Here is an 18,906-nt window from a genome sequence, read left to right as displayed (position 1 = left end):
AACTGCCATTTCCAATTTTTTTGAAAAATATACCACCATTTGCCCTTCCACATTCCTCTCATTGACACTATACCTCCCCATCACCTCCTCATCCGCTTTATTCCCTTCCCCAACATGCCCATTGAAATCTGCTCCAATAACAACTCTTTCCTCATTGGATACGCTCTCCACCACTTCATCGAACTCACTCCAGAAATCTTCTTTATACTCCATCTCACACCCCACTAGCGGGTCATATGCACTGATGACATTCATCATCACCCCTTCAATTTCCAACTTCATACTCATCACTCGGTCCAACACTCTCCTCACCTCCAATACCCTCTTGACATAATCCTCCTTCAGGATTACCCCGACACCATTTCTCCTCCCATCCACACCATGGTAGAACAGTTTGAAACCACCTCCAATGCTCCTAGCCTTACTCCCCATCCACTTGGTCTCTTGTACACACAGTATGTCCACCTTTCTTCTCTCCATCATATATTAGGGTTGCCTGACCATCTACCACCTAAAATCAATATATTATTCTATATAAATGAATATATATATATATATATATATATATATATATATATATATATATATATATATATATATATATATATATATATATATATATATACATACACATATATCTTTTAAATGGCTTTTGTAGCAAATTTTTATGTGTAGTTTTGAAATGGCTTTATATGTAATTAATTTAAATAATTTTTTAAGCATAAATTTTCTATGTTTCAGGCTTACAATGAAGAGAACATTTGAGAGTGGATACCAGAAAAGAAAAAGAAAGTAGCAGCTTGAAGAGCAACTCAAAAAAGTTCCAACACTTGACATATTTTTACTCGAGCACATCCAGCAGCAGCTCTGACTCCTCATTCTCCACCCTCCCTCCTCACCCCCCCACCTGTCCTCGCTCCACCCTCCCTTCTCTCTCCTCCTCCTCCCTCTCTCTCCCCCTCTGCCACCCTTTTCCACTCCCACCCCTCACTTTGTACTGCTGTCAGCAAAGCAACAGGTGATATTTGCTTGTCTGAAATAAACGTTGGTTCATGTGAATAATTTTAATTTCAATTGATTTTATTTGTAAAGCATTCAGAGGATATTAAATTATCATCATTCCCGATATAAACTTTGCATCATTATTTTTATTGTTATTATTATTGTTATTCTTATTATTATTTGACAAAACTGCATGGTCCAAAAATTACATATTGACATTTTTATTGGGATTATTATCACAAAAGTAAAACACAGCATCTCTTTATTAACTACACCTGTTGATATTACCATTTTCTTAACAATAATGCATAACATATGGGCAAAAATATGCAGCCAAGAAAGCCGTATGACATCGCAATGATAGCAAACACTTTTGTCGTAATATTATATCTGCCTTGCGTACTATTGTATGCTGGCACAAAAGCGATTACAACCATTACTTTGAAGATGAGAGCAAACTGTATAAACTTTTGCCCTTTATTTGCTGATAAGATTTTTCTGCTTTTACACCTCAGGTAGAAGCAGAAAACTACAAGAAGCACATCATAACTGAGAGCAGTTATCGACCAAATTGATGATTCTCCAGCACATTCCAAAAATATAGTTCCAACACGTACCATCAAATTACTCGTTACTCGAGGCTTTCCCACAAATGCCCATGCTGTGCAGAAAAGTGTTTGTGGAAGTGTAAAAATTATGACCAATGAAAGTTGTTTTATGGATTGAATAATGGCATGAAGGGGTCTCAGATCATCTGAAATGCAATAGTTTAATGTATTTCAGGAATTTGGTTGATAGACACATTCAAGGATAATTCACAATGAGAACTACCTTTTCTCAAAATATATTCAGAAATAGACATCTATCTATAATTCCAGCAATGTGTGTGTGTGTGTGTGTGTGTGTGTGTGTGTGTGTGTGTGTGTGTGTGTGTGTGTGTGTGTGTGTGTGTGTGTGTGTGTGTGTGTGTGTGTGTGTGTGTGTGTGTGTGTGTGTGTCTGTGACTGCTGTTTCTCGACAACCACTGGTCCGATCTAATTGAAACTTGCCAGGTATATTGTTGGGGACCTGAGTATGTGCCTTTTCAAGCTATGATATTAATTGGACAAGTGGTTCCCAAGTTATGGCCATTTGTTTACCAAATCAATGACAGGATACATTGCTGCGTAGGCGTGGCCGATGGGGAAAGGGTGCCATTTCGTTACCAATGACAGGACATGTTGCTGCGTAGGCGTGGCCGTTGGGGAAGAGATCCTCAGCCGCATTCCCCATTACGGGTTACAATGTACGGACTTCCGGATAGTGATGACTTACTGCATTCTAATATTTTCTCAATTTCTTATGCGCATTTATAGATAAACACAATGCCCCAATCCAGTTGTCGTTTACGAGAGCGAAGGAACGGCCTGTGTAGTTGTTTGAATTTTTTTTTTTTTGCACGTATGTCCACACACGTACAGGCACACAAGAGCGAAGGAACGGCCTGTGTGTTTGTTGTTTCTGGCACGCGGTTTGAAAGTTTTTTTTTTTTGCATGTACGGCCACGCACGTACGGCCACGCATGTATGGGCATGCGAGAGCAAAGGAACGGCCTGGGTGGTTGTTGTTTCTGGCACGCGGTTTGAAAGTTTTTTTTTTGCATGTACGGCCACGCACGTACGGCCACGCATGTATGGGTACGTGAGAGTGAAGGAACGGCCTGTGTGGTTGTTGTTTCTGGCACGCGGTTTGAAAGTTTTTTTTCCCCCACGTACAGCCACGCACATACGGCCACTCACGTATGGGCACGCACTAGTAGTTTAAAATAATGGTTAAAGTTTTTAAAGTTATACAGTACAAGATATAAAAAGCTGTAAAATAAAACTTGAAAAAATACAGTACAATACAATAAAATAGTATATAGGAGGTACACCTCATCCATAATAAATGGAGGAGAAGGAGGAGAAGAAGAAGAACATGGAAACTCAATGGTTTTTGCTTACTTTGTAAAAGTGTTTGCTTTTCAATGCTCATAACAAGAATGGATGAAACAGATGTTGTTCCAAGCAAAAATGTCAATGGTTCTTGTATTTGGCAAGCTAAATTTGTGGGCTTTCCAAAATAATAAAAGCATATCAAAAAGCTTCCTTTCAGTGTCATGAGCAAAATTACATTTAAGTCAAGTTTAATTGACTTTTTCATAAGAACATCGCGTTGTTGAATAAGTAATAGCATTGCAGCAAGTGTTATCACCAAGCCAGTCGATGCAAATACCAACATAGTAACTGCTAATGGATCTGAGAAGGCCAGAAACTCTTTTGACATCGTTACACAATCACTGTTGTGTGCATTTGACCACATATGTGTCGGACATCGATGACAGTGTTCAGAACCTTTGGGTAAGGTTTTGTATAAGAGAAACCTGTTTTTGTAATACTTGATTCATTGAATGGTAGTCTTTAGACATTAAAGTGTCATTATAGAAAACATACATTAATGATCTTGAAAATGTATTTTCAAAATTCTCTTAACAACACCACTGCACAGTACGACAAATATGTTGTCGCATCAGACGGGGTCTATTAACATTGACCATCTCGGCCGAAGTCCAAGACAATCCATGGATGCCAATGCCAAAATTATATTTTAAATGCACATCATTTGACATTAAAATATATTACAATTCCCCAAGGATTACCTGATAAAAACCAAAACTGACAGTGAAATGTGTGTGAAAGGCAAAAGATGGAAAAACGTTTCATATAATTAAAATGGATTAATGTGATGAATATGTGGATAAAGGTAGAGAAGACACTATAAATATATAGCATGGACCAAGCAGTCGACAGACACAAATAGGGATGATGGGACACGCAGTCTTATGCACAAAACTGGAACAGCACTTGAATGAGTGCATACCTCCACCACGCTGAACAGTTTACGTTTTGTATCCCACTGCTCAGTCAGATCGGGATCTGAACCTGAACCAATATTTAATTGGCTTGTTCTTGTCACCTAACCAACTCATCCACCTGGTTCTGTCATAACTTGTACACAATTTTTTGAGATACCATGTAATATATCATTGGTGGCCCCATCTGTCATGGTGAAGAATAACTTTTAAAATTCTAGGATCTGGATTTGGATCTACACCAAAATCAAAACAATTTGTCCTTGTCACATTGCCCAATCTGCTCACCAAGTTTTTTCCAAATCCGTCCACTACTTTTTGAGATATGATGCTAGATATTGTTTTTGGCCTGATCTCTCAATGGTCTAGAATCACTTAAAAATTCCATTATCCGGATCCGGATCCAGATCTTCACCAAAATCTAAGCAATTCATCCTTGTCACATGCACAGTCTGCCCACCAAATTTCGTCTGAATCCGTCAAAAATATTTTTGAAATATCCTGCTCACAGACAAACAAACAATCAGACAAGTAGACAGGTGTGAAAACATTCGGTTGCGGAGGAAATAACTACAGAAAATATAACCTCCTAATGCCACATAAGTACCAGACTCAGAGACAAAAAACAAAGAGGCAGGTGAGGACCTGTGCAACCATGAGTCGCTAGCGTGCAGGTTGCTGGTGCACAAGGCTGGCATGGCAGGATAGTGATGAGGAGAGATGAGGATGGCGATGGAAAGAGGTGTCCACATCTCTCAAGAATAGTCCTTCATGCTTCAACGAAGGAGAGAGAAGGAGAGAGAAGGAGAGAGAAGGAGAGAGAAGGAGAGAGAAGGAGAGAGAAGGAGAGAGAAGGAGAGAGAAGGAGAGAGAAGGAGAGAGAAGGAGAGAGAAGGAGAGAGAAGGAGAGAGAAGGAGAGAGAAGGAGAGAGAAGGAGAGAGAGAGAGAGAAAGAGAGAAAGAGAGAGAGAGAGAGAGAGAGAAAGAGAGAGAGAGAGAGAGAGAGAGAGAGAGAGAGAGAGAGAGAGAGAGAGAGAGAGAGAGAGAGAGAGAGAGAGAGAGAGAGAGAGAGAGAGAGAACATGCATAAGCATCCATGTTGCAGTTTTTATTGCCTCATGGGACCATCAACCTCTGGTCCCCATTGGCCATTCCCCAGGATAGGATGGCACTCTGACACAGACTTCAGGCCACCCACAACTGGTCCCCATTGGACATGCCATATGTTGAGGTGGCGCTCTGACACAGGGTCTGGACTGTTCTGTGGGACCACCCCCTTCCCGTTTTACTTCAGGCAAATATCCTGATGCAAGGGGAAATCTGAGTTACACATCACATTGTCCATACTATTCTTACCATAATCCAGATATGAATCCTAACCGCTCTACACCTCCCCCCCCCACTCGACCCTTTCACTACCACCCCCCTTTCTCCACATAACAATATGAATAAGTTAAAACATCCTGATTATATTAAAAATGACGTTTTTATTTATTTTTATTTTTTTTTTACAAACCTGTTATGTTGGAGAATTCTCCGGCAGTGCAGGGGATGCAGTCAAAGCAACAAATGGGTTCTCCCTTTCTGGATAATTTTCGAGTTCCTTTCAAGCAGGGTTCACTACATTTGGAAATTGGAACCTGAAAAACAAAATATGAAGCTTCAAATAATATTTAGTGTAATTGTTTCTTATCAACAGAAAGGTGAGATAGTATTATCATGGACATATTACAGCGAAATACAGGAGAAAGGTCGGACCTGTATAACTTAAACGACTCCCATAACAGTCAAGTTGTCAGGACAATTTCCTCCAGTATATAATGGAGTACGTTGGTACTCCAAATGTCGGGATGACATGGGAAAAATGGCCACTCCATCAAATGTGTACAAAATGAAATGCTGAAATGCTACTAAAGAGTGTCGATAAGCTTTTAAAAGCCATACCGTTTATTCGCTCGTATGTTTTCATAAGTAACAAGAATGAAAGAGATGCTGGAATACATCGATAAAGTAACAAATAGAGAGATCACAAAATGTCATGTCATCCAGCTGAGCATAATAATGGCTGAAGCAACTCCAATGATGCCAAAGGAAGGAAGCGACTATCTATTGGGTATTGTACCCGTACCGTTGCAATTTTTATTGGATAAAAAAAATTACAACCACAATATACTACTGGGATGTGTCACGATGCATGAATAATAAGTTCACCATGATTTGTCTGTGCATATGTGCAATGAAGTGGTTTTGGTAATGGCGGCATTTCTGGTGTATGTGTGTCTTCCTGTCTTTTGTAAGACACACATCTTGTTCTGGGTGAACTGAACATCAATAGTGTGTTCAGTTACCAAGTTTATTGTTCCAGGAGAGATTGGGGGGGGGGCATACAACCCATGTAGGCCCACAATCTGCTCAAGTCAGACCATGTTATCCAAATACAGTGGCCTGCAACAGTATTCACCCCACCTCCAAAGTTTTCACATCTTGTTGCAACCAGAGCTTATTACCTCCGACAACAAAGGTGGATTGAGGATATGCTTTCAACCGTGTCTGTCTGTTTGTTTGTGAACAAGATGTCTCAAAAAGCTGTGGACAAATTCAGACGATATTTGGTGGAGAGCTTTGGCATGTGACAAGGATAAAATAATTTCATTTTAGTGAAGATCCAAATCTGGATCTGGATCCGAGAGTTTTTAAAGTGATTTTACACCATTGATTGATTGGACTAAAACAATATAGCACAATATCTCAAAAAGTTAGGTACGGATTTGGACAAAACTTGGTTATCGAGGTGGTTAGGTGACAAGAACAAGCCGATTAAATTTTAGTTCAGCTCCGAATGCAGATCCGACCTATCAATGGGATACAAAACGTAAACTAATCAGACTGGTGGAGGTATGCACTCTAACGAGTCCCCTTCTAGTATGTAGAATCTTCATAAACTACTCCAAAGTGATAAAGTTTTAAAATGCAGATAAAATGTGAATATGTTAGATTCACAGAGAAAATCACATACTTCCCAGTTGCATAAGTATTCAAACCCTTTGCCTAATGTCATGTATTCGTGTATGAGATCAACCGGAAGCTTGGTCTTCGCGAGGCGGGAACGTATTGGCGCATGATAAAGCTGGGCTCACGGATGGTTCTGAGGTTTCTGTGTGTGGAGCACAATAAAAGATTGATGGTACATTCAAACTGCTTTCCCTGCCTGATACATTACAATTAACAGAGAAAATGTGGATAATTTCTAGTTGCATAAGTATTCAAAACCCTTTGCCTAATTAACCCGAAATATCTGCAGCAGCAAATTAATTGTTTGTAAGGTTACCAAATAAGTGTCAACGATTTACGTGTATGTAAGCGGTGGTTAAACTTAAAATTATGCTCCCCCACTTACATGAGGCATTTTAATCTGCAACTCACTTGGTCAACCAACGAGACAAACATGAAGACCAGGAGCCTTCCAAAGAAGTCAGACATAACATGGTGATGAAGCACCGTGCAGGATCGGGTTATATGAAGATTTGAAAGTTACTCATTGTCCCTCTGAATATGGTGCAATCCATCATTAAGAAGTAGAAGACATATTATACCACCCAGACTCTACCCAGATCAGGTCGCCCATCCAAACTCAGCAGCTGGGCAAGCAGGAAACTGGTTCGGGATGTCACTGTAGATCCATCAATGACATTGAAAGATCTCAAGGCTCAATGTCCGAGATAGGGGTCAGTATTCATTAATTAACAATATCCCTTTCCCTTCACAAAGCTGGCCTCGATGGACAGGATGCAAAAAAGAAGCCAATAATGAAAAAGACGCATCTAAAAGCTCATATGGAGTTTGCAAAAAGCATGCCAATGATATTGCAGGAATTACATGGGGACAAAAGTCTTGTGATCAAACGAGACAAAAATTTAACTTTTTGGTCTAAATACAAAGCATGACATCTGGCGCAAACCTAACACTTCACATCACCCAGCAATCAACATCCCAATTGTCAAGCATGGTGGTGTCAGCATCATGTTATGGGTCTGCTTTTCATCAGCAGGGACTGGCAATCTTGTTTGGATGGAAAGGACAATGGATGGTGCAAATGGTGCAAAATGGATGGTACAGAAGAATCCTTGATGAAAACATGCGTGAATCAGCCATGAATCTGAAACTGGGTCGGAGATTCACATTTCAGCAGGACAATGATCCAAAGCACAAACTAAAGACACACAAGAGTGCTGAATAAGAAGAAAATATATGTTCTTGAGTGGCTCAGTCAAAGTCCTGACTTGAACCCAATGTAATATTTATGGCAAGAATTTAAGATTGCAGTCCATCAGCGATCCCCATCAAACTCGGCAAAACTAGAGCATCAACTCAGCAAAAACAGCACTTTCACAAATGCACAAAGATTTCACTCTTACTGTGCAAAGTTAGTAGAGACCGACCCAAAAATACTCAGAGCAGTCATTGCTGCAAAAGATGTTTCCACCAAGTTCTGACCTAACGGAGCTGAATACTTTTGCAACCAATGAATTTTGATTTGTACATGGTTTTTTTTGCAAGTATTCCTGACGACTTTTCCTGGCATTTTCCTGACAAGTTCAGGTTATCTCCTTCAACGATAACAGTGTTTCGTTTGATGTGTTCAGTTCTGAATGAAAAAGTTCATTTGGAGAAATTGTTTCTACAAAATTTGTAATTCATCTAAATGTGGCATTATTTATAGGGGGATGAATACTTTTGCAGGCCAATGTGGTTTGGTGAATCTGTTGATAATGTGGGAGAATGCAGAGACATTGTAGCATATGGTAAACAAAATGCAGAGTTTAAATTGGCGGGTGAAAGGCTCAGGTCTGAGTCTCCTAGGACAGGATTGGCTCTCGGCAATCTGCTGGATGGGCATGATGTGAACAACCTCAATGCCAACGACCAATCGCAGAGACTCCTTGTGGAATATGGAGACCTCATAAATCATTTTGGGAAGTGGGGGGGGAGCATTGACGGCTGCTTTAAATATATTGTTTGATTGGTTTTGGCGCCATAAGATAAATTATTCTGGATTTTTGCAGATATTGATAAAAGTTGAACTGTCTGCATGTCTGTCTGTTTGTGTGTGTGTGTGTGTGTGTGTGTGTGTGTGTGTGTGTGTGTGTGTGTGTATGTGTGTGTGTGTGTGTGAATGTGTGTGTGTGTGAATGTGTGTGTGTATGTGTGTGTGTGTGTGAATGTGTGTGAATGTGTGTGAATGTGTGTGTGTGTGTGAATGTGTGTGAATGTGTGTGTGTGTGTGTGTGTGTGTGTGTGTGTGTCATTGTAGGGGTGATGCAACCCTCTCACGGGTAGTGTGATTGTTGTCATAAAAGCAGGATTTTTTTTGCTTGTTTTAATTCCACATTTAATTTGAAATGTGATTGCCACAAGAATACTTTGATTGATATGAGTAGTTAATCATGAATGAAATAACTGAAAAAAAATCTGCAGCAAATACTTTTTCTGTTGTTACTGAATTACTAGGTTCAGAGAGATTTATTAAATGTACTTTTACAGTTTTTACAGTTTATTTTACTTTTTACAGTTTATGTACTTTTACAGTTTATTCCTGCATATCAGCATTAACTAAATACAAAACTAGAAGGGCACTCTGTGAAGCGCATACCTCCGCCACGTAATGCGTGATCCACAAGAATATTTTGGGCCCATGACATTTTTGAAATATCATGCAATATATCGATATAAGATAAATTAAATATAAGAGAAATTATCCTTGATTTTTGCAGATATTGATAAAAGTTGAAGTGTGTGTGTGTGTGTGTGTGTGTGTGTGTGTGTGTGTGTGTGTGTGTGTGTGTGTGTGTGTGTGTGTGTGTGTGTGTGTGTGTGTGTGTGCATGTTTGTGTGTGCGTGCGTGCGTGCATGTGTGTTATATCCACTGCTAATGATAAAATATACCAAAAGTAAATAGTACAAACCCATCAACTCTCAATCAAGGATATTTCTCGTGTTCCTTGAGTCCGATTTGCTTTCGGGAACAAAACAATTATGGTTAACCATTTCGAAATATACACTATTTCATCTAAATGCTGAAAATTATGTTAAAAAAAGGATTCGAATTACAGATTTTGGGCAATCAATGGCAGAATAAAAGTGCCCCTTGAGCCGAATGGAATCGTTGTAAAAACACACACACACACACACACACACACACACACACACACACACACACACACACACACACACACACACACACACACACACACACACACACACTGCATGTGCCAAAGGCTTTATTTTTCATTCATATGTCAGTTTGCATATTTGATTATTGAATTCAATCACCAATTATTTTTGAGGTCAACATAGGCCAAAGGTCAACAACTTCGGTGAGATTTATAAAATCCTCAATTTTCATCCAATTGACTTGAATTTGAAGAGGATTTATATTTTAGGTCACTGAAATCAAACAGCTAATTACTTTTGAGGTCAAGATAGACCAAAATGTCAACATAGTCATTCACAAAGCTCAAATTTCATCCATTTGACTTGAAAGTTGAAGAGGATTTGTGTATTTTGTTATTGAAGTCAACGACCAATTTTTTTTTAAGATCAAATTTGATTTATGCATTTCACAAGTATGATGCTATGTATGACATCTTTAACCTCTGCCATCGAATATGGACGGAGGTTACTGTTTTCACCCCTGTCTGTTTGTTTGTTTGTTTGTGAACAGTATTCTGGAAAAACTCCTCGACGGATTTCGACGAAACTTGGTGGGGGGGATTAGGTATGGTCCAAGGATCATGCCATCAGATTTTGGACTTGGGTCAAAGTCCAATATGGCCGCTATGGCGGCCATTTTGAAAAAATATTTGAATTTTTGTTTTTGCATTGCTACATGTTTTAAGTGATTTCCCTCCCACCCCCCCCAAAAAAAAATTGTTTGAGAAAAAAAAACAGAAAATTTTGCAACCTTTTTTTCAACAAAATTTCGATTATTTTTTTTTTTGCATTTCTCCATGTTATAAGTTATTTCCAACAATAAAACATGCCAAAATTATAATTGTCGCTGATTTTGGAACTTCAGGTGGATATACCCACGTAAAATTAATTTTTTTCTCAAGGAATCTAGTTATGACAAATGAATTGAGTATGTAAAAGTTAAAAGTAAAAGGGAAAGTTGCAAACTATAACTCTGTGAGCACTGTTGACGTCAAATTGAATGAATAGCATATCAGGTTCACTTGAGTGACCTAGCAGTATTGGCGGCGGAGGTTTTGCACTCTACCGAGTTCTCCCCTTCTAGTTCTTGTTTGTGTGTTTGTCTACACAGAACATAAGTGTTTTTCTCTTCAACCTCTTGTCAGATTGAGACAAAATTTTCACCATAGGAGTGATGACTCATGTGGAATGTTATAATGATAATTATGATATCAGAGCTCACATGATGTGGCACTCATGTTGGAAAAAAGCAAAAACTTTGGACCTCTGTATCTCTGAAACTGCAGGAAGGAAAAATTTAAACTTGGCACATGGCAAGTTGTCCTCATGGGGAATAAGTGTGATTTTTTTTAACGATCTCAGGTGCCTTCGTTATGATGTCATAATTGCATAAATTGAACGCTACATCCGATCAGTATGAAAATTTGTGAGGGTCATCTCGGGATAAATTGGTCCACAGAAAAAAAAAAGGATGATGTCATTGGTGACATAGTTTGACAGCCATATGATATATAGATATATATATATATATATATATATATATATATATATATATATATATATATATATATATATATATATATATATATGGTAGATATATATATATATATATATATATATATATATATATATATATATATATATATATATGGTAGATATATATATATATATATATATATATATATATATATATATATATATATATATATATAGTAGATATATATATATATATATATATATATATATATATATATATATATATATATATATATATATATATATATATGGTAGATATATATATATATATATGGTAGATATATATATATATATATATATATATATATATATATATATATATATGGTAGATATATATATATATATATATATATATATATATATATATATATATATAAATAGTAGATATATATATATATATATATATATATATATATATATATATATATATATATATATATATATATATATATATATATATATATGGTAGATATATATATATATATATATATATGGTAGATATATATATATATATATATATATATATAGATATATATATATATATATATATATATATATATATATATGGTAGATATATATATATATATATATATATATATATATATATATATATATATATATATATATATATATATATATATATATATAAATAGTAGATATATATATATATATATATATATATATATATATATATATATAAATAGTAGATATATATATATATATATATATATATATATATATATATATATATATATATATATATATATATATATATATATATATATATATATATATATATATATATATAACGGAGTATATCGGGAGAAGGATGTTGAAGATGGAGCCGCCAGGCAGGAGGAGAAGAGGAAGGCCAAAGAAGAGGTTCATGGATGCGGTGAGGGCGGACATGCGGGTGGTTGGAGTGTCAATTGGAAGATGTGGAGGATAGAGCAAAATGGAGACAGTTGGTCCGCTGTGGCGACCCCTAGCGGGAGCAAGCCGAAAGAGGAAGAAGAAGAGATATATATATATATATATATATATATATATATATATATATATATATATATATATATATATATATATATATATATATATATATATATATATATATATATATAAATAGTAGATATATATATATATATATATATATATATACATATACATATATACATATATATATATATATATATATATATATATATATATATATATATATATATATATATATATATATATATACATATACAGTATATATACATATATGCATGGTGTCCCAAAAAATGCACTCACATTTTGGTTCCTCATAACTCATTGAATTTTTCATTTATTTTCAGATTAAATTGACCATAATAATGGCAGAAGTACGACTCGGTTTTGAAGAAAGAAAATTTATCATAAAATGCAACTGGAAGCATGAAAACATCATGGAAGTGCAAAGACAATTTAGAAGACATTTTCACAAAGATCCCCCAACGCGACGCACCATTGCTCACATCCGAGAAAAGTTTGAAACAGATGGAACTGTGCATGACGTCCATAAGGAGCGTTCAGGAAGACCACAGTCATTAACCACCCCCCCCCCCCCCCGCAAAGGAAAATCAATTGCTGGAAACCCTCCACCGATCTCCACGGAAATCTGTACGACAAATGGCTTGTGAGACAGGAATCCCAAAATCAAGCGCCCATTGCATTTTGAAGCGAATTAATTGGAAAAGTTACATTCCAAAATTAATCCACGCTCTAAATGAAGACGATCCTGACAGGAGAGCTGAATTTTGTGAGTGTTACCTGGGAAAATGCGAAGAAGATGCAGCATTTCCATCCAAAATTGTTTGGAGCAATGAGGTTTGTAGCAACCCTTAACCAATGCAATTGCACCGACTGGGCTCCTGAAAATCCGCATGTTACTATGGAACACCATTTAAACTTACCAGGGATTACTGTGTGGTGTGGGATATCAGCATTGGGCATCCTAGGGCCATTATTTTTTGATCAAACTGTCACTGGGGATGTTTACTTAAACTTGTTGCAGGAATCCGTCGGTCCACGTGTCGAAGAGATATTTGGTTATGAAGAGATTTACTTTCAGCAAGATGGAGCACCTCCCCACTACCACCGTTATGTAAGGGCCTATCTCGAAGCAACTTCTCCGAACAGATGGATTGGGCGAAGAGGTATTGTTGAATTCCCTGCGTGTTCCCCAGACCTCACTCCAAATGGACTTCTTTTTATGGGGATATCTCAAAGATAAGGTTTACGTCTCAAAACCAGCAACCGTCGATGAGCTGAAAGAGGAAAGTGAAAGACAATGTCTTGCAGTTCCAAATGAAATGATTCGTAACGCTGTTGAATCCATTGGTCCGCGTTATCGGCTGTGTTTGGAACGTGACGGTCATCAGTTTGAATATTTGTAAACATGCATGTATCTTATACAATTGACCATTAATCTTGTTTGTAAGTCAATAAACAACGCATTATATATATATATATATATATATATATATATATATATATATATATATATATATATATATATATATATATATATGTATAAATATTGTTCTCTGAAATAGCTCAACAGATAGAGGCGAAATTTTACGAGCATGACTGCCTATCCATGTGTAACAAAGTGTTCACACATATGATGTCATAGGTCACATGGTTTGGCAGCCATATTGGATTTACCCGAAAACCTATAAAAAAAATCTTCTCCAGAATGGCAGGACAGTTCAAGTAGAAACTTCACACAAATGTTCCCCAAGCCTTGGTGATAGCATGGTATTCATGAATAATTGATAGGTCACAAGGTCTGGCCATCATATTGGATTGAACAAAAAAATCTTTAAAAAAATAGTTCTCTTGAAAAGCTTCATCAATCGATGTGAAATTTCAAAATTTTCATGGAGTGCTGAAAGGGAATATAGGTTTTAAGTTTCAACCTGATCAGATGCATGATCTGGCTGCCAGAATTGTTTTAATTTTTTTGATCTGGGTTCTTTTTTATTTTTTTTGAACAAGGCTCACTTGGCTGCACGTGGACCTGGGTATAAGGGTAGGGAAGTAGCAGTTGAAACCAGAATCGTATCTGGGTTTTTCCTGATTACTTCATCTTTACTTATTGATTGTTTGGGTTCCTTCTGATGACTCGAATACAGGACTGTACATATTTAGTCTTCCATTTGATTTGAATTTAATTTATTTCAATCCCTTTCTGAATTCCATTGAATAATAATTAACGTCAAGGGTCAGGATCAAGTGTCCGATCAGAATGGGATGCCTTGGTACCCGATCATCACTACCAGTATTTATACAGTGGCAGTTCTAATTGTCTCTTAATAATTACATAACACACCACTACAGAAATACCACACAACATACACTCCAGAAAACTACACAAACACCACACAAAACAAGTCCTGGTGAAGGTCTGCAATCTCTGATTGCTCTTTTTCATTTTTTCCTTTTTTTGTGCAGTGCAGTGACATGCAGGTATGCTTCATATACCACTGTGCTCTATCATTTAAATAAACACATGTTTGGAGTAAACCTTCCTGCTGGTTGGACATTGATTAATTAGCCTGAGCATGCATCAGCAGGGTCCAATGGACCTAGCCGATTTTTTGTTGATGTGCTATAACCTTTTTATTTCACTTTTCTATTTAAATGACCTTTCATGTATCCCTGAAATCAAATTTTTGCAACATTTCTGTGGTATTTGTTTTTTTATTCCGTTCAGTTTTCACAGGAATAATTGATTTACCTTTAATAAAAAGCTACCCCTGGACTGCATGACTCTGGTACAGTAGACCCGTTGTTGCATTTTGCATTGTATACTTGATAATTTTCACATGACACATTCCATTCAAGATTTGTCAACTCCAGTGGAATGTAGTGAGTCATTTGGGAATTATTCAAGTAATTTTCAAAGCTTCTACAGTATGTGTTTTCAACATCTTGTTTACTCATGTACTTCCTGAGTTTTTTTTTTTTCAACTTCGTGTTTATTCTACGATCTTTCAAATCAGATCAGTGATTCGATTTATTGGACAATTATAAGTATTATATTTTTACATCACATGATTTTTTAATTTATGAATTATTTCCTTCCAACAAAATATCACGTGATCTGTGAGGTGCATCTTCTACCTTTTGAGAGCATTGCACAAACCTTTGCTGTATCCTTATTCATTGACATTGTTTTGTGGTTTATTATTGGTATTTTTCCATTTTGAAATTGTTTACCACCGTAATTCTTCCTTTGACAAAGGTGAGTTTCTCCTTAGTCTCATTATTTCCTAACTTATGAGGTTTACAAGGTTTATCTGTGTGTGCTTTTTCCTCTATGTGTTAGGTCCTGCGGGCAGGATAGCCGATTTTCCATTTTGTTTGTTCAATCTAATTTGTATTATTAGCTCACCTGGAACATAGTTCTGGAGAGCTTATTGCAGTTTTGTGTTGAATTAGGTCACAATGTAGTGGGGAGGCTGCACACGTGCACAATAAACCAGTCCTGCTGTGGCGTCCTTCCACGGTGTCTCTGTTCTTAACTCGGGCTGGCTCCTTTACTGAAATACGGATGTGAAGGCATTTGTTCAGCATTTACCAAAATGGTGACGAGGAGAGGATCTCCAAGGTGATCAGATCTGGGAAGGCGTATTCAAGATATGGTTGTGATCGGGAATTTTGGGCCTTTCAACGAAAAAGTGGAGTTGTTTTAGGACTACACGGACAAATGTGACATATTTTTGGAGGCAAACCAGATTGATGAAGAGCTGCAGGCTAGTTTATTTTTGGCTGTTGTGCGAGCAGATGCATTCAAGTTCGTGAAGAACTTGTGTCACCCAGCCACACCAAAATCGAAAACTTACGCTCAGCTGAAGGCATTGTGAACAGAGCATTATATGCCAAAATCAATCATGATTGCAAAATGCTATAAATTTTTGACCTCTTCGTAGGGAGAGAATGAGAATGTGGAGTGAATACATTGTGCGATTGAAGAAGCTTGTATCAATGTGCTCATTCGGGGCCTTTCTGAACGAAGCCCAAGGCGACGAACTGGTATCGGGACTGTACCCGAAAATTCTTGGACTTGTATAAATTTATTGTCCAATGTGGAATTATCGTTTGAGGAGGCCAGGGTGAAATTTCTGTCAGACAAGTTGGCCAGTAAAGCAAAGCAAGAGCACATGGGTCAGACGTCATCAGATGCGAACAGTGACGGTGCAGCAGAGGCAAACCGAGTCCAGCAGGGGAAGAGACACTTCATACAAGATGGGAGGAAAATCGGAGCACACACCAAGCTGGCAGCCGGAGTCTGCTGCAAATGTTGCGGTCGGACAAAACATCGCACACAAAACTGCCAACTCAGGAATGTGAACTGTCATACCTGCTATGAAAAGGTACATATTTCCAAAGTATGTCCAGGGAACAACAACCAACAGGATCAAAGACAGAAGAAAATCGGCTTAAAATCTGTGAATTCCACAAAGTATGTTGATTCAAACAGTGATAATGAATCAGACATGGAACCAGACAATGAAGGATTTGGTTTGAACCAAAATGGTGATGAATTTCACAATAAGTTTAAACATATCAAGATAAAGGTGATTGAAGGACATTGGACATTGTGATATCACCATGGATCTGGATACTGGAGCGTCACGCTCAACGATCTCAGAGACTTTATAGAAGTAATCTCTAAAAGTATCCTTTGATTGATACAAACATCACTTCATAGTTACACAGGACAATTAGTTCCTATATTGTGTCATGTAAAGGTACCAGTCAAATACTGGGTAACCTGGAGGTGTAATTAGAACTTGAGATGGAAAGGCGACACGTCCATGCCGATTGGGTAGAGATTGGTTGATTAAAATCAAACCAGATTGGGAAAATATTTTCTCAGTGAGAAAAATCTCCAAAACCAAGGTCCCAGAATCAAAAGATTACCCCCCAAAGTTCAATAGGTTGCTTGATCAGAACAAAGTACTATTCTCTACTACTGGTGCAGGGATAAAAGGGTACACAGCAACACTCAAATTATAGCCAAGTGCAAGACCAGTATTCCAGAAGGCAAGGCAAATTCCATACTCAATGGCAGACAATGTAGGCAAAGAGTATGATCGACTGATAAAAGCAGAAATACAGCAACCGGTAGTAATCATTGATTGGGCTTCACCAGCAGTACATGTTCCCAAACCAAATAAATCAGTCAGTCAGTGGTGACTATAAAGCTCGAAACGAGGCAACTGAGAATGATAATTACAAACAACCAAGTACTCAGGATTTGTTGGCCAACATAACACAGAATGGCATACAGCCAAAAGTATTTTCTAAGCTTGATTTAACAGGAGAATTCAATCAATTATTCCTTGGTGAAGATTCCTCTAAACCAGTGCGAAACACACAGAAAGGTCTTCTAGCTCCAAAATGGCTCAGTTTTGGTGTGAAAAACGGCACCGTCTCAGTTTCACGCAACCATGGACAAAATTCTGTGAGGAATAGAAAATGTCCATTGCTATATGGATGACATGGTGGTAGCCACTGAAACTGTGGATCAGCATGTGGAAGTGTTAAAAAATGGTGTAACAAACATTGAAGAAGTGCAATGTCCCAATGTCCCATAAAACTAAATGGTGTAAAATGTCAATTTTTCAAGGCAAGACTAGAATACCTAGGCCACTTTTTGAGTGCCAAAGGAATTCTTGCATTACAAACAAGTGGTGTCAGGCAAAACAAATCCCACCCATTTAAGGCATAAAGTTATTTTGGGGATCAAATTGAAATTTGATACATCCTTAACCTGATTGTTGATTATAAGGAATAGAATGAAGAATATTTTAGTCTTAGTTTGAAGTCAATTAAACCATTTTTGACGATGTTATGAGTGAAAAATGATTTTGACCTTTTCGTGACCTGACCTTGACCTTTGACCAAATTGGACCCAAAAGTTAATGGGGTCGTCCGAGGTTCATTACCCGCCTGTGGATACAATTTGACAGTGTTTGAGCCAGCCGTTTTCCCGTAAAGTTGTATTTTCGTAATCATGTTTTAGTTTTAATGGAAAATTGGTAATTCTGACCGATGACCATGACCCCCAAAACTTCGGACCCAATGTATCTTCACAAATATGCATTTTTCACCATAGGAATGGGTGGATTATAAGTGACAAATAGAATAAGGTTCACTATAAGCTTAGTTTGAAGTAAATCAGATCATTTTTGACGAAGTTATGAGCGAAAAACGATTTTGATCTTTTTGTGACCT

At 37.1% G+C, this 18,906-nt stretch overlaps 1 protein-coding gene across 1 annotated transcript in view; it reads right to left on the bottom strand.

The window, feature by feature from the left end:
* Positions 1-4,999: 4,999 nt before the first annotated feature.
* LOC147034949 (uncharacterized) overlaps positions 5,000-18,906 on the bottom strand; it is a 53,142-nt gene continuing 39,235 nt past the window's right edge. The window contains exons 5-6 of the mRNA XM_085860026.1: positions 5,408-5,531; positions 5,000-5,091 (exon numbers count right to left, since the gene is read on the bottom strand). Of these exons, the coding sequence (XP_085716152.1) occupies positions 5,000-5,091; positions 5,408-5,531 (216 nt within the window). The remainder of the gene's footprint in view (positions 5,092-5,407; positions 5,532-18,906) is intronic.

This window comes from Eptatretus burgeri, chromosome 1 (genome assembly GCF_056783735.1).
Source record: "Eptatretus burgeri isolate ZD-2024b chromosome 1, Ebu_testis_v1, whole genome shotgun sequence".
NCBI lineage: Eukaryota > Metazoa > Chordata > Myxini > Myxiniformes > Myxinidae > Eptatretus > Eptatretus burgeri.
The sequence above is the reverse complement of the archived record's forward strand: the minus strand, read 5'-3'. Positions and strand labels throughout refer to the sequence as shown.